Source organism: Poecilia reticulata, linkage group LG20 (genome assembly GCF_000633615.1).
Source record: "Poecilia reticulata strain Guanapo linkage group LG20, Guppy_female_1.0+MT, whole genome shotgun sequence".
NCBI classification, from domain to species: domain Eukaryota; kingdom Metazoa; phylum Chordata; class Actinopteri; order Cyprinodontiformes; family Poeciliidae; genus Poecilia; species Poecilia reticulata.
The window spans coordinates 10,349,632-10,375,088 of NC_024350.1; the positions used below are offsets into that span (position 1 = coordinate 10,349,632).

The following is a 25,457-nucleotide window of genomic DNA, read 5'->3' on the forward strand; positions in this document are numbered from 1 at the left end:
ATGTTTCTCCCGCTCTTTTGAAATACCACTTATTTTACACTAACAAGAATTGTGCAGTTGGTGAATTTTGCAGAATAGTTTTTTTTGTTGTTGTTGTAATTGTTCATAAATGTATTTAACACATTCAACACAAAAGTAAAAATCTTGATTTATACTTCGTTGCAGTTCGTTACCAGAAAAAATCTCTTAAAACCAAATTAATAGCAAGTAGTTTATAAAACAAAAGCTCTTTCGAAATAACGCTTACCTGATTAGATACAAGACATTTACCGTTGGCAGATTTCGCAAAAGTAAGAATCTGAAGTTCACTTCGTGGCACTTGGTTACCAGTAAACACAACTATCTCTTAGCAACAGATTTGCAACAAAAATTGTTATTGTTCAAAAAACATAAAAACTTCATGGCACTTGGTTACCAGTAAACATACTCATCTCTTAGCAACAAAAATGGTAATTGTTCAAAAAACATAAAATTTGTTCTGCTCTTTTGAAATGGAGTGGAGCGGCAAAGTGAGAAGGAAGGAAAAAAGAGAGCAAGGATGCGCACAATGAACCGAGCTCCATGCTCATGATAAATTAAAACAAATTCAATAATTTCCATTGGCATGATTTATCACTTCTCTTTTTATTTCTCTATCTTTCTACAAAAAACTGTATGATAAAAGCTTTCAGGTTGGTGCTTTGGTTTCAGCTAAACCTTTTTTGAAGGACAATTTTATTTACAAAGACTTCAAAATTCATTTTTATTTGTCGTTTTGTTTATTTATTTTGGATATTTGAAATGCCTTCCAGTTGCAGTGTTAAAGGTTCATTATAATTTTAAGTTTACTGATCTTTCAGATTGTGTTCTTGCATTATAATTTTCCCATTAACATTTATTACTTAAAAATGGTCTAAAAACAACAATAATATTAGATTAGATTACTCGTTACAAGGGGTCAGATTAGAGTAGCACGTTGATGACACCATTGTTTGACATTTTTGCTCAAGCTATTTACGGATCTTTCAAGTTTCCGATATGTGTCCCCACTCCAATGATAAACTTGTTCCTACGCCCTTGGCCACAACCATTAGTTATGCGTTCCAGAAATCCGCTCTTTATTGTTCAATTTGTCATGTATGAATAAATGTTTGGCCTTGATGCAAAGTGGTATGGGGCAGAAACATTTAACATCGTCCTTACGCACTACAGTGGCAGCATCATGCTGTATACACGGCACAATGAAAGGTAATCAAATGTAATATGAATCCTTTTTAATTCATTTAAACGTGACCTTTATTTATTTGTTCATTGAAGAATCATGATAGTTGCATACTTTTTTGGACAAACATTTCTTGGATTTTTTTCAGAATATGGATAAAACATATTCTGCAACATTATCAAGTTTCCTATGTCTTCTTTAAGCACAGCCAAAGTGTTCGAACCATCATTTTTGCCATTTGTGTTGTTTTCGTCTGTTGTTACTTGACATGTTTATTGATTTTTTATTAACAATAAAGCAGCTCAGGCCATTTCTCACTAAAAGGGATACTTAACTTTAGGTTTTCTCCAGAAACAGGTGAGCAAATAGAACGTCCTTGTAGTGTAACTCTTATCAATGAGCTTGAATTGAAATTGTTAGCATAACTTTTGCGTCTTAGACATTACACAGAGAGGTTATTAATGTGTAAATATAAGGTCAGTGTGGTTGAAACCTTGGCCTGGGTCTGTTAAAGCAAAGTGAAGAACTCCGCCATGGAGATTTATTGGGCGCAGCTTGCCTAGCCATGCACAGGCTGATTGTCAGCGATGATTTAACCCCGGTGACGTTACGCCTTACTCTGCACTCAATCAAAAACCAATGCTCTTACTATACAGGTTCTGCAGGAAGAAAGTGGAACAGAAGTCCAATTGGATTCTATCCAGTCACTTAGGCTTATTATGACCTATATGTCTGACAATCTGTCGATGTATAAAATAGCTACATGTTTGGTTTATTTCTGGACCAGAGTGATTCAGGAACCACTTGAAGGTTTTTTTTTTCCTTTCATTCAGACACATAAATTAAGCTGTTCCACACTTCATCTGCATATTTTTTTACCACACAGTTTATAAATGTGCCTGTTTTAGATGTTGTGTCATTTTACAGTTGCTCTTTTAGAGATTAAGTGTTTCTATATGAATGTTTGTGTGTGTGTTTTTTTTCCCCATATGTACATAATCTATGTGAAAACTACGTTATTTATCTTTGGATGATGCTACATATATATATATATTCCTTAATAAAATGCATATATTAAAAATAAGGTTTGTGTTATAGAGAAACAGTGAGAGACTTTCACTGCAGATCACTGCAATGATTTTAAAATACAAAATAATTTTGACCAAAATAACACCACATTTTGCCCTGTGGAGCTCTTACACACCCTGTGCTACATTCTTTTTTTTAAATATGATGGATTTCTAAAACATGCTGGTTACAGTTTGTCATCAGCCGCCAGTTTTCTTTTTTTTTTTCTTCCTCTTTTGGAGGCGCTGGGATTCTTTGGCAGTCATAGACAGCCGACCGTGATCCGTTGGGGAGATAAATGGCTGCCATCAAGGCTGTCTGTTCAGCTGAAAGTTGGGGTTGCAAGGTTGACACTTGCTCATGGTGAAGTAAACACACAGCATGCCCTTGCATGCAGGGTGTCTGCCAAGTCTCTGATCTGCCAAAGTCGTCTCGTCACTGAATGTGCGCGAGTGGAAAGAAAGGGATTATGGTGGGATTTTAGAAGGAGCTATAGTGCCATCGAGAGAAGGACCTCTGGAGAAATAACAATCGCTAAACAAACTTCAGTGAGTGAAACGCCAATCCTTCGCTACAATGTTTTGGAAAAGAAGACGTAAACCTCGAAGCTGTCTAATTGTTTCGTACTAAAACCACAACTTTCAGTGACAGACTAACACAAAACAGAGCGCAATGTGAAGCGCAAAGGAGGTTATTTATTTAACGGAGGAAATAATTGGGAGCCTTCCGTGCATTTCAGCTCCTCTGACTCTTTTACAGTCCTTGTTTTTGCCGGAAGATGAACCGCTGGTCCAGGCTCGATACGTTTGTAGTCTCTCTGGGAATTTCCAGTTTTAAACTCTATCCACCTTCAACTCTAACCAGATGAAGACAAGCATTCCCACAGCATGAGGCTGCCACCACAATGTTTTATCACTTAAGACCATTATTGGTCTCTTCTTCCACATGTTTTCTGTGTCCCAGTCGTGGCTCGAGGCGAGCTGTAAACCAGACGTCTTATAACTTTCTTTCAGTAATACCATTCATGTCGCTCATTCCATAAATGCCACATTCAGAGAGCGTGGGGAGAAGTCATTATACCATCAGAGCTACCGATCTCTGCAGCTCCTCCGGAGTTACCACAGCGTAACATTGACTGTTTCTATGGTAACTGCTCTTCTTGCTCGGCCTGTCAGTTTAGCTTCGGTTTGCAGCTGGATTATTCTCTTCCTTAGTTGGTGGATTCAACTGCAGTTAAATAAGTTGCACACTTTTCTGATTTTAAATTGTACAAAAAACTATGTACTTTTTTCTCTATAAAATATACGCAGAAAACATGTTATGCATTATTCTTCCTCAACCAGATTAACCATATCCATATTTATTGTAACAAAAAAGTGTAAAAAAAAAATAAAAAAAACATAGTAGAAGAGATTTGAAAGCTTTGTAAGGCACAGCATGTGGCAACTTAAAATTACATAAGGTTCATACAGGGCTTTTGTCACAGAGCTGTCTCTCTGCTCCATAATAAGCTACCCTGACGTTGACCTTTGTGCCAAAGTCAGGGTACCAGCAAGGCAGATGGGATGGAGCTTCAGGTTGGCGTCAGGCCTTCTCATCGCTGTCACTGTGTTTGTTACTTCATTAAGTTGAGTTATTGAAGAGATGACACTACCCAAGGACAGAACACCTCCAGACCAAACATATGGAACATTATGCAAGAGCAGACGGATTCCTTTGGACCAAGACGCATGAGAGCTGCTGGCTTTTATAATGAGGGGAGGGAGAGCAACGCATGTTAGTGAGATTGCACTGCATGATCTTTTGCTGCACAGATCGATCTAGTTTTGCTTCATTTGTGGTGGTATTTATTCAGACTGTATTTGTCCTGATAAAAGCTTTTGCTGTTTTCAACAACAAGCAACGGATGAATGCAGCTGCCGCTTCTATCACAGCAGAAATTGAATGCCCGTATTTCTGTGTGAGGATGTAAAGTTTTCTGTCGGATGACCTTCTGGCGTTCTTTGCTGCAGTTTCCGAAGGATTTTCCCGTATAGTCCCTGTCATTCAACCTGAACTACACCTGGCCAGCTGTGATAAATCCTTTTTCTCTCTTTCTGTCTCTGTCCTCTCCTTACCCCTAACTCTGCGACTTCAATAAACCCGAAAGGAGCCGGAAGCAAGGATAAAGGGGATTTACTTTTTCATAAGGTTTTTACCTTTCACAAGCTTTTTCTTTCCTCACACCTCTCCTGTATCTAAGTCCTCGCAGCCTGAATTGAAACAGTTTTGCGTTTGGCTCCACATGAAGAACGAATCACAATATTTACGTTTTGTCTTGAGTCTGATTACTCGAGTGGTCTCCATTGATGAGGCTTCCAATTAGCACAGGCTCTCTGAAAACTGCTGTCATTAAACAAACACACACACAAAAAACCCCCATGAAAACTCAGTGTGTGTTTTATTGCTTTACAGCCAGAGAAACAACACACATTTACAAATGGGATACAGGTGCGTGTTTGGTATCGAGGCTTCTTTATCCTAACTGTGCTGGCTTGCTAAAGTATTCATACCTCTTCATCCCTTTCCACATTGTATCATGTGTCATGGCCTGGTGTTATAGCCTAGGCTATTATAACACACGAATAACATTTTATTGAAACTAGGACACGGAAATAAATCAAAAACAAGATATGTTGCAGTGGACACCTGATCGATATCAATAGAAAATACGTCCAATAGATTGTTCAATCATTTCACTGAACTCCAATCCAGAACTGCACGGCATTCTGGGAGATGTAGGGGGAAGAAGGGCTTTATCTTCTCAATCTCTCAATCACAGTCAGCGGCATCAACTAACTCACTTGATTCACCGACTGGGCTTTGGGTTTCTCCAGTCGTGCAGATGTATAACCGAGTTAATATTATAACGTGAACGCCTTAAGGTACTTGCGTGCGAATTAGCACTGTAATCTTGCGAATTAGCACTGTAATCTTGCCTGGTAATAACAGAACTGCTACATTTAAGCTAGAATGTTAGTTGTTTAGACACAGACTCATCTTTTATGTGAAGTTATCAAACAGGCTGCTGTGAGCCACATCTAAGCCCTGAAAAAGAAAAAAAAAGATCATTTTTACAGCAGCTATTATACGAAAATTGCTAAGGCCTTGTAATTAGAAATCAGACCAACTGTAGTCGCTGAAATGCAATTTTAATGCTGCAGTAATCAAAGTAGCACTTTTAATTAGGCTTATCATTTTTTATGAACGGATTTTATTGCTTTTCCTCCCATTTTTGTCAGTCCACACCTTCATTTTGTTTATTTATTTTATTTTGTAGTGCATATTTTATTTTATAGTGCATTTTTGTAGAGTAAAGTGGCTCTGTGTCTTTGTGTTGCGGTTCTTGGTAGAAGTTTGACTCAGAAAGATCCAGGCATCGATTTTAATTATTCTTGCCTTAGAAGATCAAATAAAAAATGCATTAGTGACCGTTTTCAGATTGCTCTTTTTATCCAGATTTTTCCACGTTTACACTGACTTTATTGATTTGCCGTCTACTCTGTTTTATCACAAAGGCAACATGCATGTCTGCATACAGTCAGTTTTGCATAAAGCTCGTTGGTCGTCTCTGCTTAAACTGAAGGCATTCAGGCGTCGCGCTCAGTTGGTAACATTTTGTTTTCATTTCTTTGCTGCATCTGAGTAATTTTTCGGTGTCTTTTATAAATCACTCATTTGACATTATGTAACCACCAGATTTACTGAGGAACTTTAGCGCTCCTGTAAGATACATGCGCTGCTGCCTCCTCACACTTAGTCATTAGCGGCTGCTGTGACGCTCCAACCAAAAGCTCTGTGCAATTGCAAATACCCTTGTTTTTTTTGGGGGGGGGTTTCTGAGGCTGCTATCGATAGCTTCTTCCTCTTCGATCGATACTGCATTCTTTCTTTTCTTTCCTCAAATTGCCTCTCACAAAAGGCTGCTCTCCCTGGACCTGGAATGAGGCATGTCGGTGGGTGTCTCAAACCCATCAGTCATGCGGCTTCGTACCTGTTTGAGTCAATACGGGTCCTTCTCCTGAGCTCACCTCTCCTGAGGTTCAAATGTAATACTTTCATTTAATAAGAGTCAAACCTGTTGGCTGTCTCAACTTTTGCTTCATACGCATTCTCACTTTTTTTTCTTTCTTCGAAAATGAATTGTGTCAATGGGTTTATGTCCTCGCAGCATGAGAAAATCAACAGCCCAGAGTCTCTAAGGCACAGCTGGTTATAGCTGCCGGTCAGGCCGCCTCTAAATTGAAGAGGGACTCTGAGCCTCGGTGCCGTGTTGTTGGTCATAATGCCAGAGCTGCATCACCTGTAATAGAGCCGTCACGTCCTATAAATAAGGTACGTCTCTTCTCTCGATTCAACCCCAAGGTTTCCCTCCATTTGTCTTCTTCCAATTTTTTTTACTCCTCATTTCCCGCCCCTCGCCCCTTGCTCTCGTCCCATTAAACGGGAATTCGGTGAGCGATGCTCATCTTCAGCTCTGGGTCTTCCGCTGCCACCGAAATAGCCACTGGGTCCCCCGGCCACCGTCTGAGGCTTCGTCTTCGCGTGCAGCTGTGACGTCCTCTGTCACAGCTGGAATCTCTCCAGCAAGGATGAAAACCGAGCCGTCATCAAACTGTGCTCTGTGTGGCAGATGGAAGCTGGAAGTATGCTAACGTTAGAGGATTCTTAGGAAGAAAAAAAAACAACATTTTCTGAATTTGTATTTTGCAAATGAGGCAACATGCAATGTTGATCCACTAACAATATTTTCATCATTCCTCTGGCTGCCTAACAGCAAATCTGTTTACTTATGTGCTCTAACCAGATCAGTCGGTCTACATTTAGGTACAGATTTTAGATGCCTTCGTTACCTGAGGCGCCGTAATTTTCTTAGCATTCACGGTTTGATGTCTTTGTGAAAATAACACACACACACGCACACACACAAAAACAAAAAAAACAGTCTGTACTTTCCCCTATGGTTTGTAAGGGTTTAGTGGTACAGGGGTGTTCTTAAGCTTGCAAGCTTTTCTTTTGGGATTGTTGCTTAACCTACTAATCTTCAGTTTATTCATTGAGACCGTATCTAAAGGAAAATCTTTAGGGGTTTCAGTTTCACTTTTCTGTCTGTTGTCAGTCAATCTGCCTTTGCTTTCGTTCAGTTTGAACTTCGGTAATAAATAACGAAAGAGCGAAATTATAACAAGGGCGAGAATTTGAAAACTGACTTCCTCCCAATTTATTTCTGCCCCACGCTGAGTCTCTGTCTCTGTTTCAAGTGGAGGAAAAATAAAGTGCAGTCTCTTGCTGTTTATCTCTTCCTCGTTTTCTCACATACACTAGTTAACGAACAGCCAGCGCACGCTGACTGGATACGTTATCAGCGGAGCGCACATTTGACTTGAATTGTTTCCTAAACCGAGGGCTCATTACCGCCCTATTGGATAAGGAGGAGAGACTTGTCCCCGCAGCCACTGGTTTCAGCAGGAGGGTCAAAATAAGAGAGGAAGGGAAAAGGAGAGATAAAGAACCCAGGGAAGCTCTGATGTATGGAACTCTGCAGGAAGTAGGCCATAGTTGAAGTATGGAGGTAGACTCTTCTCTAGCCTTGCACCAGGAGTGTTAAAATGTAAAATTTATGAAATTACCATGAAGACGGATCCGGCACAGAAATCTAGCTGAAGAAAATCATATGGGGGGTAAGAAAAAGGAGTCCAAAATTCAAAGAAGGTTATTTAAATCCTGCATAATTAAAAAAAAAAAACATTGGTAGATTGATAATCTGGCAAGAAGCTTTGTATAATTGATTCCTCTGTACGCAGTCTTCAGTAATTGCTCTGACTTTGCTGCTAAACTACAGATAAAGTCAACATTAAAACAAGACTTGGCCATGTCAATATTAGTTCTCCTAGTACAAGCATTCACTTAAACTGAGGACAACAGCTAATGCTGAACAACTGAATATATAATAACACTGTTATTAGCTGACAGAACTACATGTGCAGAAAAAGATCAAATCTATAAGGAATCTCAGTACACTTTATGTCTTATCTGCTTAATTTTCGTTAAATTATATATTTTAATTCTTTGGTATTTCTTTACTCTAGGAAATACCAATCAGCTAAACTAAACTAATAGTGACTAATTAAGTTACAGAATTTTGTGCACTAATCCTATTTTTTTTCATATAGATATATATAAATTGATGGAATTTGGTGAAGTGTGGAACACTGCACCATTGTTTTAAATGAATTCATTTACGCTGTTTTTTTCTCGTCAGACCACTTGAGTACAAAAATTGGTTTCTGAATAAAGAACAGTTTGTGAATCAAAATCGTTTCTGAATCGAATTGTGACCCTAAAAATTGGAGTCGAATCAAAAAAATACTTGAAGTGTATAGATTTGCGTCTCTATGCTGCACTCAGATCAGGGGAATTACGACGATTTTGATCCGAGACTTGAACCGTCTGCAAACCATCTTCAGAACATTAGACGTCCTTATGCAGAGTTTTGTGATGTGCATTCGCAGGATGTTAATAATCATCCTTCATTTTGATCTTGTTTTCAAATGCCTTTTGTGGCTCTGCAGGGCTAAAGCGATGTATGTGAAGAAATAAGGCAGGTCTTAACGCTCAGAGATGCTGTGAGAATCTGGCACAATGGAAAAACAAACTGACGTGTGCATAAAAAGCGGTGCCACGCATTCAGAAGCGGTCTATTCATGACTCGTATCTTTGAGCTGCAGGGCACCCCCGACACGTGTCATTCTGTGTGAGCCCACAGTTGTTTGGGATCCCAAACATGGAAAGCAGAGACGAAGGAACACACTGGCATAATGGTATCGGTATTAGCAGTAGGCTGACTCACTCAGAAAGAGCTCTGCGCCTGTCCTGACATTTAGAATCAAGAATTGCTGGATTTATGCACCTGCAGTAACTGTACAATTTGGCAACAGTGCATATTTGTGGGTTTGTGGCCTTCTGAACCGCCTCTGTTCGTTTTAAGTGAGAAAGTGAGACAGCGTTTAAGCTGGAGGAATACCCAGAGCGTCCTTTATTTCCTGCTGTGGCCACCTTGAGCTTCTCTGAAGAGGTTTAGATGATGACACACGGGTGGTCTCAAAGAAGGAGGGAAAAAAAAAATCACACGTCTGCATTTCATTCATTGCACAGTGCAGACAAGAGGGAAGGCGGATCCAGCAGGGAGGAAAAGAAGGCTTGGCTCTATGTGGGCTTTCTTTATTCATGCAGCAGACAAATGAACCTCGCCAAGGTCGCTACAGAAAGATGAACAGGATTGTTAGCGCAAGCTGCATAATTTAGATATATTTCTTTCCGTGTTGAAAAGCAGCGGAGTTCTATTTTCAGAAACGATTGTCCCGGGAAAGAAAAATCGCATTAATTTGCAGGGATAAAATGCGATGGGATATAAACCAATCGCATACGACATTATGTCAATGGACTGTTGAACAACTCAGATTATCTTCTTAGCACAGCGCCTGTTTGTAGGTGGAATATATGACTCAAAGTTGATGTGTTAAAAGTGGGGAAAATGTAAAAACATGATCAAGCTTGACAGGTGTGACTGGGTATATTCAAAATGGCCGCTCTCTGACTGAATTAGTCAGCGATCTAAGGAAGGAACTTTGGTAACCAGAGGGAATAATATAATGGCTTATAATGTATTTTATTATTAATGCACTAATCAGTATTAAAATGAAATAAATAGCCCAGCTTAGCATAGAATAGAATATCACATTCTTTAAAGTAAGCAAGCATACAGTACGTAGCATGGAACAGCACAATGGAAGGTAGCATTATATTAATATGTAACTATGCTGCAGCGTAGCATAGCTACATAGCACAACAGTGTTTGTATCCCCCCCCAACCGCAACTGTAGACAAAATATTCAAACAAAATTTTGAAACAGTCTTGGGAGCTTCAAAACATCTTTAAGAAGTAACAAGAAAGTTTGGAGCCATCCAGCATTGCTCCACAAGTTTTTAAGATACTATTTAAGGTTTGTTTTGTTTTGAATGAATGGTATAATCCTACCTCAAAATCTAATTGTTATCTTTAGCCCAAAGTTTTTTTTTTTTTTGTTTTTTTTTTGTCATTCAGCAGAAACAGAATATCGATTGCAGAAATGACAGAATATGTAGTTTTTTTTTCTTTGCTTACGTTCCCACGCTCCCATAATTGTAGCCAGAACCACTAAGTATCACTTATATTGACATTACAATGTTCCTTCTTGTGTTTTTTCCTAGCACTGAGACATTAGACAATGTCGATTTATAAACTACTTCACCTAAGCACGAAAGCACACACTAAAAGTTGATTTCTACTTCTTTCTTTCTTTTTCTTTTTACCCCAAATAGAAACTCATGCACTATTACACGCTCACAATTACACGTTTCCAATTAATAGCAAATTAAGCACCTGGAAAGCCTGCGATCAATTCTCAGTCGCCACGTCCATTCAGATAGTGTACGCTTGAAAATGAACAGATCAATAAATAAACATATACACACCTAAACTCAATACTGCACCTCAATCAGCAAAATGCACTGCAACATCCCACTGAACCAGAGCTGCATCACTTACTGGTGAACTTGCCAGCAGTCGATGGCGGTTTTATGGGCTTGTAGTGGGCAGTTTAAAGATATCCGTTCTTGCCACAGTGCAGTCTTCAGCAACACTAAAAGTGAGGTAAAATGCTGAAGCTATTATCGTTTTCCTTTTTCCCCCCAACAATTTTCCTCATGTAGAACCTCTTTTTTTTCTAACTGTAGTATTTATCTGTAGGCTAAAAAAAATAAAGTTGTAGAGCTTGGCTCCATGGAGTACGAGCTTATGAAACAGGTTGTGCTCATGCTTTAAAGCTCAATAGTCTTTTAAGGCATTAACTAAAAAAAGATCTCTGTAATTAAAGTTTTATTTACGCAAACTTTTTTTCAAACTGTTTTGACATGTATTTGGATTTGTTAAATGTCTTAAAAGTGAATTCTCCATTCAGCAAGTATCAAGAACATAACTGAATCTGCAAAGTTACAAAAAGAAGGTGGTAGTTTATAAAATAAGTTATGATCCTCACTATGTTAGGATTTTATTACTATTTTTTTGACTGGTATGTTAAAAAATAAGACTTTTCCAACTCGACTCCTTCAGACTAGTGGCAGCAGCAAATGGCAAATGATGGGTGGGACTGTGAGTCTGCTGATCTCATCAAACGAATTACTTCTCAGTCCAACACTCCTAAGAATGACGTAATGAGAAAAGGCATAATGAGAAGCATCGCTATGATGATGTGCTGGAGTCGGAGTTTCAAAAAGAGCAGGAGCTTCTTAAAGAGACAGAGGCCAATTTCTAAGGGTTAAATTGCTTTTAAGTTATGTTTGAATTATACAGTAATTTTATAACAACTGAAAACAACAGTTAATTGATTGTGCTATAAAATGACACTATGTGGCTGTCTTTAAGTCCATATAAAATATTAGAAGAATTAAATCATTGCCAGGTTGTAAGATGAGCTTCAAAATCCAAAAAAAAAAAAAACAGGAGACAAAAAATGTAGATAAGGCAGTATAATGCAGGCTATTAATCGGTTGATTAACGGACTTGTCACTCCTCAAAAACAGGAGACAACTAAAAAGAAATATGAAATTTGTACCAACTTCATATTTCTTGGTACATGTTTCCAAGAAAGATGTATTATATTTCCACTTTTTAATCAGAAGTGACTAACCATGAGTGTTAAAATAAGGCTTAATGTGATGTTAGTCATTTAGGCTTTGTGACCTGCAACTCTTAAGTCCTGAGTCAGACAGACAGCAGCTGTTAAGAGTGAAGACATAATGTAGGAAACCTCAATTTATTGAAGGCTTAAAAACACCGTCATTTAGAATTACAAGTCCAGTTGTGGCATAAATCAACTCTAAGTCTGCATATCTGTCAGGGAGAGGAAGATGAACAGAGAGGCGAAGGAGCCACAAGAGTAAAGTAACAGTAGTAATAGATCCCAGTAAACACAACGGAGGAGTAAAGGTGAGCTGGGGAAAAAAATACTGCAGATGTGAATGAAAGATGACGAAGGGACAGATGACGACAGGAAGAGTCCATAGATCTTAAGAAAAAGCTTTTCTCATCAGGAGTGACAGGCGACCAGAAATACTTGCATATCATTAAATTTACATGCACTCCTAAAGCCACAATATAAGGGATCGGTATTCAGTTTGTTGTTTCTCACAGCAACATCACCTTTTACCCCGCGGTGACTCATCAGCACACTCGGTACTTTTATTTTTAATCTGAAAGTTTGGAAACTTTAAACTTCCGGCGCCCTCTGAGACGTCTCCCTCACCAATTTGTCACGAGCTGCTGCCGTTAATCTTGTCGACATTAAAAAACAAGTTATTAATTTCAAATATTAGCACTTTAAATGTCACGGGAAAATTGTGACTTGATGCGACATATGGCCGCAGCTTTCAGGAAAACTCCCCAAACATCTGGCAGACTTTAACATAATGAAAGATGACGAAATGGGTGATGAAAGGGGCTGAATTTTTTTTTTTTTTTGCTGCTCACAACGAAGCTCGTCCAGAACTACCACGGCCTTTTGACCGCATCTCTGGATGATGCTCTGGTAACCGGCCCACTTTCTTTGTCACGAGTTTGGAGTTGCGACATACTCTTTCCGTTTTTGAGTTGGCGATGAATGAAAAAGCAGTTAATAAGATGTCATAATCAAATTTCGTTTAAAACTTCTCCATAGGTTCATCCCTGTCATATTTTCTGGTTTTTAGTATGTTGTCTGTCCTCGATTGTTGTCCGAGAAACCTCCGACACCTTCGGAGAACAGCTGGATTTACTGAGCTTAAATCACACACAGGTGGATAATGCGACACAAATGCGAACAAGTTCAAGGGTAAATTAATTCTATACCTTGTTGGAATTAAGTGGCTGCTGGCATCTGGATGCCCCAAGTGTTTCTGTCAACAGTGCAACTGCTGGGAAGAGCAATGTTTTGAGCTGTATGTTAATGCAAAGTTATCCCAAGCATTACAAAACCCTTTTTGTGCATTTGCTAGATGATGTAATTAAACAGCCGGAGAGACATAACCGTCATCTACAGTAACTGCACTGCTGATTAAACCCATTTAAGGGACACTGAAAGGCAATGCAGTTCCTGATCCTAATTAGGACCTAACAAAATGATTTTCAAACAACTGCTTAAAGAGATATGAGTACACTCTGTATGTTTTTTCTTTCTTTTTTCTTCAGTACAGAAAAATTGGATCTTCTCAAACCACAGTATGTTGCTTGGAAATAATAATAATAATAATAAAAAAAAGTACATTTATGGCCTTTAGAACAGAAAACGTAGTCATGTCTGCACCAACGTAGCATGCTAGCACACGGCCATGTTCTCACGACACCCTTTATGAATTGGTTTGTTCATCTTGTTAATATGTGCCGTGTAATGATGCATATGAAAAGCAATAAGCGAAGCAGCGGAGAGTGTGCTTGAGGAGCGGCGCTGATGACTTGGGGTTGCGAGGAGATTGAAATACCCCCCAATGGAAACACATTACACGCAGGAAATTTGCAATATGCTGCATTCAGCACACTGTCTTGCTACACATTTAATTTTCAGCAGCAGTAGGGGACCGCAGACGCATCTATTCTCCGTGGCAATCATTTCTCAGCACCATTGTATTTGAATTGTATTCTGAATGCGCGTGTCCATGCGTGGGATCACTGAGAGTCCTGAAGGACGAGCTTTGGCCCTGCGCATCCTGCAGTGGAGCATCTTAAATTATTTACTCGCTAGCTGTTTGAGCAGAGCTCCTCTTTTACACCTTACCAGCAGCAACATCTTTGCCTTGCCTTCATATCGCAGCCTGACGACGGCTGGTGGCTGACAGTGTTGGTAAATGTGTTGCACCCACCTCCTCTCTGGGAACGCTTTCAGGAACAATTCACACCACTGCTGTTTGGGCCAACGACGACTGATTTCATAGTATTAAAGCAAAACATTTCTCTCTTTTTGGGGGGGATTGTGGGAGGCTGTTGCTTCTAATGCACAGTCAGCAGAATTTCTACACCAAGGCTGTGGATCATTTACATTAGCAGTCGAGGATTTACACAGCAGCCCTGCTAGTTAAAACATTGATTCACAGCTTATATTTTCAGGCTGTTGTTTTCCCTTCCTCTAGGCTAATGCTCCTAGTTTGCATGCAGAAAGGATGCCATCATATCCACACACGTATTTTATTAATAAAAAGATAAATAATGCAACTAATTTTTGCTTCTTTTTTTTTATGCACTGGCTAAGACTTTCTTTAAAGTCAGTCGATCAATTGAACTTTGTATCCTCTTTCGGAGAAGCTTTGTAGTTCTTATTAATTACTTGCACGTACTTCCTTAACCTTTAGCATTGTTTTGGTTTTTAGCTCATTTTATTTTGGTGTTTTGTTTTAGTTCCGTTTGAATATTCATCTATGTCTGTTTTCCAAACATTTTGTTGTGTGTGTGTGGGTATCATTTTGGGAATTCTGTTACATAAATATATAATTTAAATTAAGCCCAGGAATCTTGAACTTTTGACAACCGAGTCGCCGTCGGCTTCCTGGAGGAGCTGAACCGAAGGGGCCTTTCTTGCTCTTTCACGAGTTTTGATTGCATCTAATCATCTTTAGCTAAAAATTTAAATTACTATGACTGATCAGACCTGGAAAAACCAAAATATTTACACTGAACAAATGCCGTACACCCATTTTATTATCTATTAAATCTTCTTTGCAATTGTCAAGAGAACCACTTCAGATTAAAGACAAGCGTAAAAACGCCAAACACTGAATCTCTATTGTTATTTTACATTACAGATTAATTAAATACAGATGGTTTATGAAACTCTTTGTTTTCCTTAGAATTTTGTCTTGTTTCATCTTCTAAACTGGACATATTGATACAGCTGTCCATTATCCAACAGGCATATCCTTGCAGAGTCAGGAACCGGTGCCTGCTTCCAGCAATAAATAGACGAGAGGTGGGGTACACACTCGACAGGTTGCCAGTCCGTCGCAGGGCAACACAGACAGATGGGACTCTGTGTTGCACACGCGCACACACACACATCCGTAAGGATAATTTGGAGAGACCAATTAATCTTGCAGTCATGTTTTTGACCTTTAGGAGGAAGCTGGAATACCCGGAGAGAACCCGCGCATGCACAGGGAGAACATGCAAACTCCATGCAGCAAATTATTATCACAACTGTAGAGTTGTTGAAACAGAAATGCACCAATGCCTGTCAACATTTGAAACAGACAACATGTCAAACTTTTTCATATCTATGGTAAAGCTGAAACTCCCTCTGATTTCTAGAGGAATTTAGTCTTCCAGTGTTGATGCTTCTACATCCCTTTATTATAATAGGGAAGGATTCTCATTCTGAAATCTTGCAATTCAGTAGTCTGATTTATTTCCTAAGGGCTTCCTAATACTGGGACTTCACCTCTCTTTTTTTTTCTGTTTCAAACTTTAATTGTTTGAGCTTGTGCCTGAACGACTCCCCGGCAGGGATTTTATTATTAGTATTTTTTTTCCTAGCTTTAGGCTTTATCTCCCAAACTAGGTTGCTATTTATGCCAGTTCAGTGTCACAATGTCTTAATTAATGGATAACAAAACGTCTTGGAGGAAGCAGATGTGCGTGGCATGGCCTCTTCAGCTGTGATTTAGACGAATGCAGGGAAAGCAAGGCATGTCAGGTTTTTTCCAAATTGAAATGTCAGCCATCATGTTAATTCCACTGAATCGGTGTAAGGGACGGAGAGATGGGCACGCAGTCGGGAGTGGATGGAAATGACCCGTCCTGCTCTCTCCTGCTTTGTTTCAATGCCCTGCACCCCTTTGAATTTTTAATCCGCTGCAGCTTTTCTAATTATTCTTTGTTGCCTACTTACTGTGCCGCTTTCACTCCCTACTGCTCAACCAGACGCTCACCAGCCTCTCACTTTCTCTCCCCCTCCCTGCCTTTTCTCTCTCTCTCTCTCTTTTCCTCTCTCTCTCCAGTGAGATGAAGCAGGAGCTCACGGAGGAAGGCAGCAGATGCTCCATCCTCTCCAAGCAGCATCGTTTCAACGAGCACTGCTGCATCCGCTGCTGCGCGCCCTTCACCTTCCTGTTCAACACCAAGCGCCAGTGCCTGGATTGCCAGTACAACGTGTGCAAGACCTGCTGCACCTACAGCAAGAGGGAGCGAGCCTGGCTTTGCTCGGCGTGCCAGAAGGGCAGGTTAGTGTTTGCTCACGCGCACACACACAGCGGTGACTGGAGGAATGAAGCGAGATAACACATGGGAGGGAAGCTGGGACGTTCCAACCAGAGGACGCCGGAGGAAAATTGTTAGTGTGAAGATAAGCTGGGATTATTAAGGTTGGTTTTGATTAAGGTGGGAAGAAGGCTGAAAGACACACAGATGTGAGAGGAAAAGTGAATGAATGAGCGGGAAAGGCGGGCTGGTGTAAACGAGTCTTTTAAGGTTTTGCAACGTCTTTGGGCTTTGGTTCACTTCATCGTTTTCAAAAAGTGACATCTAGCTCACATTTTAATGTTCCTTGTGATGCAAAGGTCAAAAGAAAACAAGGTTGTTGAGGGCAACCGAAACAGAAAAGGGACTAGAATTGTCGGAAAACCGGAAGATGAAAGGCGGAGAGAGGGGTTAAATGAAATTTGAGCAGCTCCAAAGCTAAATGTCATCTTCTGTTGTTCTTTTGTATTATTTTTTCGACACAAAACTTCATTGATTTATTTATTTTTTCTCCTTGGCTTTATTTATTCTGGCAGTCGTCAAATCGACTTTCTGTTGAAGATCTTTGAAAATCGAGGTTTTCCAGGGAGAGAGAGGGGCGCAAACGAATTCGAGGAAAACATTCAGAGAAGCGAAACAGACAGGGGAATGTGCTGCTGCTGGTTGTTTATTCAAATGAGCTGTGTGTGTGCGTGTGTGTGTGCCTGTGTGCGTGCGTGTGTGTGTGCATGTGTGTGCCTGTACGTATCTGTTTATCCTGTTTGTTCATGCATGACCATCCAAAAGCCTTGGGAGTCGTTCTGGTGCTCCCACTCAACAATGGATGAATATTAAACTTTCTGTGTCTGTAAAGGAACGTTTGGGGTGTTGGGAATGCTGCCTACTTGTTTGTTTGGTTGATCTGTTAAAAAAAAAAAAAAAAGGCATTGGAGAGTTGGATTATAAGAGATTTGTATTATAGTTGAAATTTGACTCTACCAGTTTCCTCTGTCTCAGATCCACAAAACTCATTGTCTGCATTTCTAGTGATGCTTAGAGTGAAATATATAATGCATTTTGATATTCCCAATGATATGTAAATGCCAGTGCAACTTGAGGTTTGGGGGACGACAGCGTCCAACACAGTTATGAAATGTTTAGGCTCATCGTCTCCCCTCAGTCCTCCATCTCTTTCAGGTTTTCATTGATTTCTGCTGCTCGGCGTGTTGAGTTAGAACAGCTGCCCTTGGTTTTGCTATTTGACACATGGGAGGGAAAAAGAAGCCAAAAGCCAGGGAGGAAAGAAAAGAAAAGGAATCATGCCAAAAAAAAAGGGTGGCAAAGCTCGCATCGATCATCTTTGCCCTCGCTCTCTCTTTCTCCTTGTGTCTCTCTCTCATTCTGCCCGGGGGCTTTGCAATCTTCTCATTACGGGTTCGGACGTAGACGCAGATGGGCCCTGTGTGTCACAACATTGCTGTCCGCATTAAAACACGGCTCGTTTTATAAGTCCATTAAACCGGCTTACATCTGATTTTTAGCCTGAATCGGCCTCTCTGAGTTGGAGTCTTGTCATTTCGGGACGGCGATTTTGTAGGTCGATCGAGGCTAAACGAGCTCTAGAAAGGATTGTTTTGGAAATCACGGTTTGTTAGCGTTCGAGTCAATGATTGCAAAGGAAAGACATCGATCCGACGCTAAATAGACTGTAGCGCGAACGAGCGCAGTCATCATGCTGAAAATGCAATATTGAAAAAGTAATTTGCGCTCGTGGGTGATGTCGAGAGGAACATATCTACGGTAAATGCGAGGCTTATCTGAACTACTTCAGATAAGGACGTTGTGCTCGTCTGTATTTCTTTGGCTTTTTTTTTCTTTTTTTTTTTGGAATCTTTTCGGGCCTTTCTCTGGGAATTTCAATGTGAAAATTCATAACTCACCAAATGGTGTCACTCGCCTGCACCGGCTGTCCTTCAGCGCTCGCAGAGGCACGGCCGTGCTGCTCGCCACTGCGAACCGTCGAGGGAAAAGCAGATTTGTAATCATGGCACACATGGACTCGCTCAGAAGCTACAGTCACCCACCTGCACACGGATGGATGCACACATGCCTGCGAGCAGAGAGATGATCTGCAATGTGCATTAATCAAGTGCTAAACAGTTACGTTACGAGAGGCACCCGGCATCGATAGTTTTTGATGTTTTGATCGTAACAAGATTGAAACCGGTGGACGGCTCGGCGCTGATGCAGACGGCGTCTGAAGAGCCACACGCAGGCCCTGCGCTAAACAGAGATTTCCCTCCAGAACCAGAAGGAGTCTGGAGTCTGCTTGAATTAATGGCGTCCTGAAGCCTCAGTCCACACAAACGCACACTGGACCCGCTCCTCTGGCTTAATCATAGGAGTCAAAACATTTCTAGCTAGAAGTGAGGAGCTGTTTTCTTTCCTTATCTTGACTCCTCACCCAATGCAGTGAGCAAAATCCTAAGGGGGAAAGGAAAGAAAGTGTAAAAGGAAGGTCAAAGGAAGAAGCGAGAGGGAGGGAAAGAGGATAAAAAAAGAAGTGGCAAAGGAGGAAATGACCGATTCCAATTATCCAGGAGTAAAAATGATATCAGCAAGGACTTACTTCTCTCTCTTTTTTTTTTTTTTTGTTAAAGTTTGCTTTATTTAATGAGTTAATCCTCTTTGCGTCCTTCCTTTACCTGCACTCTGTCCACATTTGCATTCAAGCTACAGCAACCCTCTGTGCTTAATCTGCAGAAATGGACTGCTCACGGCTTTACAGAGTCCTCCGGCTACAGAACAGTGTACCCACCCGCCTATAAACGGCGCGCATGTGTTTGTGTGCACAGAAGTAGCAATAAACTAAAGTGACAAACTGCTCGCACCATTTTCATAATCTTTTCCTAAAGCATGACTGCGAGGAGATTAGGGCGTCTGCCGGAGGCCGACGGCATGCCACACATGTACACAAGCACACGCAAAACACAGAGGGGCTTACGAATCGGCGTGTGTATGTGACATACGTACACAATCGCAAATCTCACATTAAAATGTGCGTCACTAGAGGAAGAAAAGTTCACTTTATGCAGAATGACGGGAGCAATAACAATATATACAGTCCATTGTATTTTACATTATAGTTCTGAAAACACAGACAAACAGATTCCACATGTAATTTGCACCTTTGCAACAGGCCAGCATGCTTCACAATGCCAAGCTGCTGATTGGCCGGAGGTTTTAAGACACCAGCTGAGGGTGCACTCTCAAATCTGGTCGGTAGTTGTTGTTGTTGCCAAGTAGTTACTTAATATGATGCGGATCTCATAAACCGCCAACACAAAGCCCGTGTGCGTGTGATGCTCATTCATTGTCGAACCGTTTAAATAGATTCCACCACATGAGATTTAGGCTTAGACCTACTTTTTGAGTCTTAACAAAATGCTGAGGAACAAAACTTGATCTGAACTGAGGTGTGTTTTATGGCACATGCAGATACAAGGTTGGTTGCTGCCACAGATTATTTTGGTATTTTTTTAAATAATCTGTAGCGTGGTGAGTTAGAAGTGAGCCAAATGTAATTTTACTAAATAGCCTCTTTCTGAACGTTTTGTCTTCTTTTTATTTTTTAGTTCTGTGATCTACACATGCTCACTATGACTTACGACTAACTTGAAAGATCACAACACAGACCAGCCCGCCTCAGGGGACAGTAATAAATCTGTATTTACTCTGAACTTTAAGTGGAATAATTGGATTGCAGAATGAGTTTCATGGAAAAGAAAGCAAAAGTGGCTGCATCAGCACATCCACAGAGAGTGGTATCATCAGCAAAATTCCCCAGAAGTCTTACTAATTCATTTAAATGGCTGGCATGCCAGGGAAATTAGACTTATTTTTGTCATTTTTACATCACAAACTATATATGGCATTGAACATTCTTTCTAATGTCGTCACACACTTTAAATTTAACACTCTTCATCCCAATGTACACACTAATTAGCCTTACGTCCCACGGAGCGGATAGGCACTGGCTGGTGTAGTTTGGTGTCTTATTTTACCAGTTGGACCAAAAAAATAACGCTGTATTTGAAAAAATAATGTACTGAACTGCACAGATCCATGCCGTACCACTCAGAGGAGGCATCGCTGTCATCATTATTGATATGTACACATGACAAAATTACTATTTTACAAAATTTGCTTCATTGCTACTCGTTTGGATAAACCTGAACAGCTTTTTAGACAAGCTAACATGCTCTTCATGTTAGCTTGTCCTCATTTATAACATATTATAAATGAGGAAGTAATACAAAATAAGGGAATAACACTTTTATTCCAGCTTGCATGCACTCTGCTTCTAAAGTCAGTTTACTGTCTTGTTTTTTTCTGCGTCGTGGTGATCATTTCAACAGGCAGTTGACTAATGAGTTGTTTGATCATTTTCAATATAGGTGTTGCCGGGGATATTGCTTTAATTAATAATTGATGACTTATAGCGATTAAAGGTTCTTTGTTGGTGCTTTAAACATTCCTGAGATTGCAAGCAGTAAAAAGCTAAGATAATTGCACTGAGCTATCCATTAAGACCTCATTTCTGTTAAGTAGAATATTAGTCTTCAGTACGACTCACAGTAATTGATATGTGTTTTCAAGGAAATTCCCTCGTGTTGCTTTGTGTTTAACGACCTGGCTGTGTTGCACATATTATTGTTTTTATGTTTTTCCGCAATTCCTGTGAACTGCGGAAAAATTCACAGGAAACCTACATTTAGATTCCAAATTTAGGCGATCTGTTTTGTCCGCCTTAGCCTTGCCGGGCTAAAACATTGAAACCTCCAATAAAACGAATCTATATTCAAAAAATGGCAGCGTGTTTCTGGAGACACGGTCGCTGTAAGTGCAGTCAGCTGTCTCGCTTCTGTCGCTGGAGAACCTCGAGCGTGCAGAGGAAGCGAGTCACAGTGTGATCATTTTCTGTCCTCCGTGCAGATGTATTTTTATCAGTGTGGGTGAACAAGACTGGTCTGTGACACCTGAGGCCGAGCCCTGCAGCGGCAGCCTCCAGATGAACTATATGTGCAGAGCTCCGGATTTTAATAAGACATCCGCACGTCTCAGCCGGCGTGTGTCTTAACAGCTTGTCTGGTCTGTGCTTTTGTCATTTTGGCGGCGGCGGTGACAACGGAACGTGTGGCTCGCTTGTTGTGTCTGCCTTTTATTTTCAAACAATAAAAAAAGGCAAATCAAGCTGCAAGCCAAGCTGGAGAATTGATTATTTCGTCCATTTCATTTGAAGTATTGTGCCGAGGCAAATAGATGCGCGCATTCACAATTGCGTGCAGCAACAGCAAAAAAAAAAAAAAAAGTTTCCCAGTCAAAATCAAAAAAGCTGACGTAAATTAGTGTCTGAACCCCACTGAGTTCTCGCCGGAAGCTTTTCTTCATATCGAAAAGAGCAGCTGTATCGAAATGCAAAGCCTTCATCTTGGCCAGCTCAAGGCACAGGAAGGAGAGCCACTAATCATCTTCCTCTTCCTCCTCCTCCTCCACTTCATTCCTCCCTTCACGGTCGTGTGTCATGTTCAGCCCAGCTGACACGGAGGCCACCAGTCACCCATAACTCCTGGCTGTTAGTTGCACTGCATACACAGCTGGGAGCGACAGCCGATGTGCACATGGAGAATCTCACCAGGTGCACACATCGATTTCAACCCACTGAGTGAGGCAACAACAGGAGCAGAGCCAGAAATCCTGACTCCTATGTAGGAGTCATCTTGGTGGCCTTTAGCAACAAAACATCAATATCTACCCTGCACAACTTCCACACGATATAAGAGACAAAGATATAGTTATTGTTTTCCTGAAATTGCTTAATTGCCGTCATTATGCCGTCACAGAAAAGAAGATGAATACCTAATGGTTTTCATAAAACAATACATTTGACAGACATTCCCCAATGATAGCTCTTATAATAACTAAAGTTTGCCACACCCATGTAATCAGCTATTAAAGTTGAAAAATTAACCTCTTCTGTTTAATTTGACCAATTTCAAGCTTCTGTGAAACGCTGATATTTTTCTTCTTTGTTTCTCTCTATTTTTGGTGATTGTTTTTGTTGCCTTCATTTTAGACAGTCACATCCCTCCGTATATTGAATTAGGCAGCAAAAGCCTAAGTCATTTTGTATTCCATTGGTATTATTAATGCAGATTTCAGTAACTCAACCCTTTGCTCCTGCCAGCGGGGCTCACCGTAATGTTAATTAATTAGAAATCATTTAATAATGCAAAACAAAACAAAAACAAAACATATTTTGTAGAGTGCGCTTTGTAAACATTCCCTCTCCACCTTCAACCTGACGTCCCTTAGGAGAACTTGTCTTTGTCAGTTTTCCCCCCGACGTGCATTTCCAATTTGTGCTTCATGACAGACTTTTATTTTTGTTCTCGCAGGTGAAAAATCGCTTACAAGCAAACAAAATGCAACACGCAGACTTCCTTCTAAGCGCACGTGACATTTCAGTGTTTTCACAAGTCTCGTGTTTTGCAGATTCAGCTCCGAGTTACTACAGTCTTTGTTGGGATCCAGATCCGGGTCTCCTCTGAATGTGAGCCTGTGGGTCGGTGTGACTGAATCAGTTGCATCTCTCATCTGAGCACCGCTTCGGTTTCAGTGTGGAGCCCCCGCCGCTGGAAGGAGGCAACACAGGTGCTGCTGTGATGCTGCTGCTTGTGCTCCTGCTGTGCGATGCAGCAGTTTCTGTCTTTTTTTTTTTTCCATGAAGGAAACCGGCTGAGCATTATACGCTTGGAGGTTTTGCTGGTGACTTTTGGGGCTTCTTCTGCAATCCTGAAGCACAGAGTTGATCGAAAATTTTATGATTTCTGAAATTGGTTTACGCAGTAAGTTGTCAGGAAAGAATCCGAAGCTCTTTTTGTTTGCTGGAACGGGTTGATTGGGTCGGAAACAGCAGCAGCAGCCGCCGACTGCCACAAGGAGCCCTGACAGTACGCCTTCATTGATGCTACTTTGTAGCCACCACCGCCCAGTTCGATTGAGCACTCATTTCTGTTTGTAATGTGGAAATCAGGAGTAGAAGTGGCAACCTTTTAGAAGATTCAGGAAGTAATCACAGACAATTATGTAAATAAATTATATTTACGGACAAAAACGCCACGAGGGATGATTGGACCCACATCCTGTTGTTTTTTGCCTTTTTGCTCTCTAGATTAAGTCGTTGTCTTCTCACTCCAGTGTTTAAATTTAGGCTTAGATGTTAAGTTTTCTTCTGGAATTGATTTTCATTTCTGAAAGTTTGAGTTGTGAGGCGCCAATCAATAAGCCATTCGTGAAAATCGGCCAGTTTTCTCCTGAACAGCAAGTAATTAAATCCATCCACACTTTCTCTAGTGTGTAAACTCATCAGCAAACAGCAAAATCTTTAACGCAAGGCGACTCCAAAGACAGGAGTCGCCTTGCTTTCTGCTACCTCTTTTAAGGAAGCAGTGTCTGTAAATTACGAATGTTAAATTAAATTATATCTTTTGTACATATAAAAAAAAGAGACTTCAAATGATTTCAGTTTATTCACAAAACGCTAAATCACAACAAATGCCGCCTCAAAGCACTTTACCAAGACAATTATTTCAGTACAATCACAGTTCCAATTGATCGTAGTTATCAAGCTCAATTAATTCATCAAAGTGGCTTAAAAAGTTTCTATCAAAGGAAAGACTTGAAGCAGTGTTTCACTGTGTTGCAGACACAAATACTTTCTGTAAAAATCTACATAATATTATTGCTTCCATTAAAAACAGCATTTATGCAGCTACAGCTGGTGGCGATATGTAATTTATTATTTGATGTTAAGACGTGGACTAAGGGAAAAGTTTGGAGCAGTAAATAGATTTAGTAGTATTATTCATTCCAGGAATTGAAAATTGACACACAAAACACACCCATGTCTAGTTCACACAGATGGGATGTTATCTGTTGAACTTAATAGACAGAAAATAAACCACATAGAATCAAAACGAGGAGATTTGAGTAGTAAGAAAAAAAACATTGAAATCAGAACAGAGTTTGAAAAAGCCTGAATTGCAATTTTTTTTATTTTAAGTGCTGCTAATTTGCTGCTATATCTATACATGTACTGCAAAAAGTCATAATCTCACATCAGTGTGAACAAAACACACCTAGCTGCGCGTCTCACCGTGTTATTTTTAGTTACGATTTTAATATGAAGATGACTCCCAGATGAAGGTCATCGTGTCACAAGTTCACACGTCGCTTTTAAAGCTTAATCTTTGGGCTTCATCGAAGCTGGACACATGAAACGTCACATGTGTGTGAGAGTCTTCCCTCCTATTAAGTTAGACAAAGTTAACACACGGTGAGCGTCGCAGGAGCTGCCAGTGAATGAGTAAGTAATGACAAAGCATGAATAAAACATTAATTTATGGCTGGAATCAGCAAATGTGCTCATTATCTGTCAGCGCAAGCCTGCAAAGAAGACAAGCTTCCACTTTCTTTTATGCGATAGATCGCCAGAAATATCCACAAAGAGGATTAAAACATAGATTAGAGATTGCTTTCTGTGTAATGTTTGTTCTGCTGGAGCAACATGCAGTTCAGGTGAAGCACGGCCTTTTGTTGTCATGGCTTTAATCCTTCTGCAAAGAAAATATTGTGTAGCTGTGTCACTGTTGCACGGTGATTCACTCACATCTAATTTGGACATGTGTTTTCCCAAGGTTACTTTACTTTGACTATTCCGATTCACTTCTTTTCTAGGGGTGCAAAGTATTCCTTAAAAACATGTAAAAGCTTCTCAAGCATTTGAGAATGCATTTGTGCATTTGATATATA

General features: G+C 40.3%; 1 protein-coding gene across 3 annotated transcripts in view; it reads left to right on the forward strand.

Annotated features, from left to right (window-relative positions):
- myripb (myosin VIIA and Rab interacting protein b) overlaps window positions 1-25,457 on the forward strand; it is a 116,362-nt gene that overhangs the window by 47,221 nt on the left and 43,684 nt on the right. For all 3 annotated transcript variants that reach the window (XM_008438596.2, XM_008438598.2, XM_008438597.2), the window contains exon 3: window positions 16,367-16,588. In XM_008438596.2, the coding sequence (XP_008436818.1) occupies window positions 16,367-16,588 (222 nt within the window). The remainder of the gene's footprint in view (window positions 1-16,366; window positions 16,589-25,457) is intronic.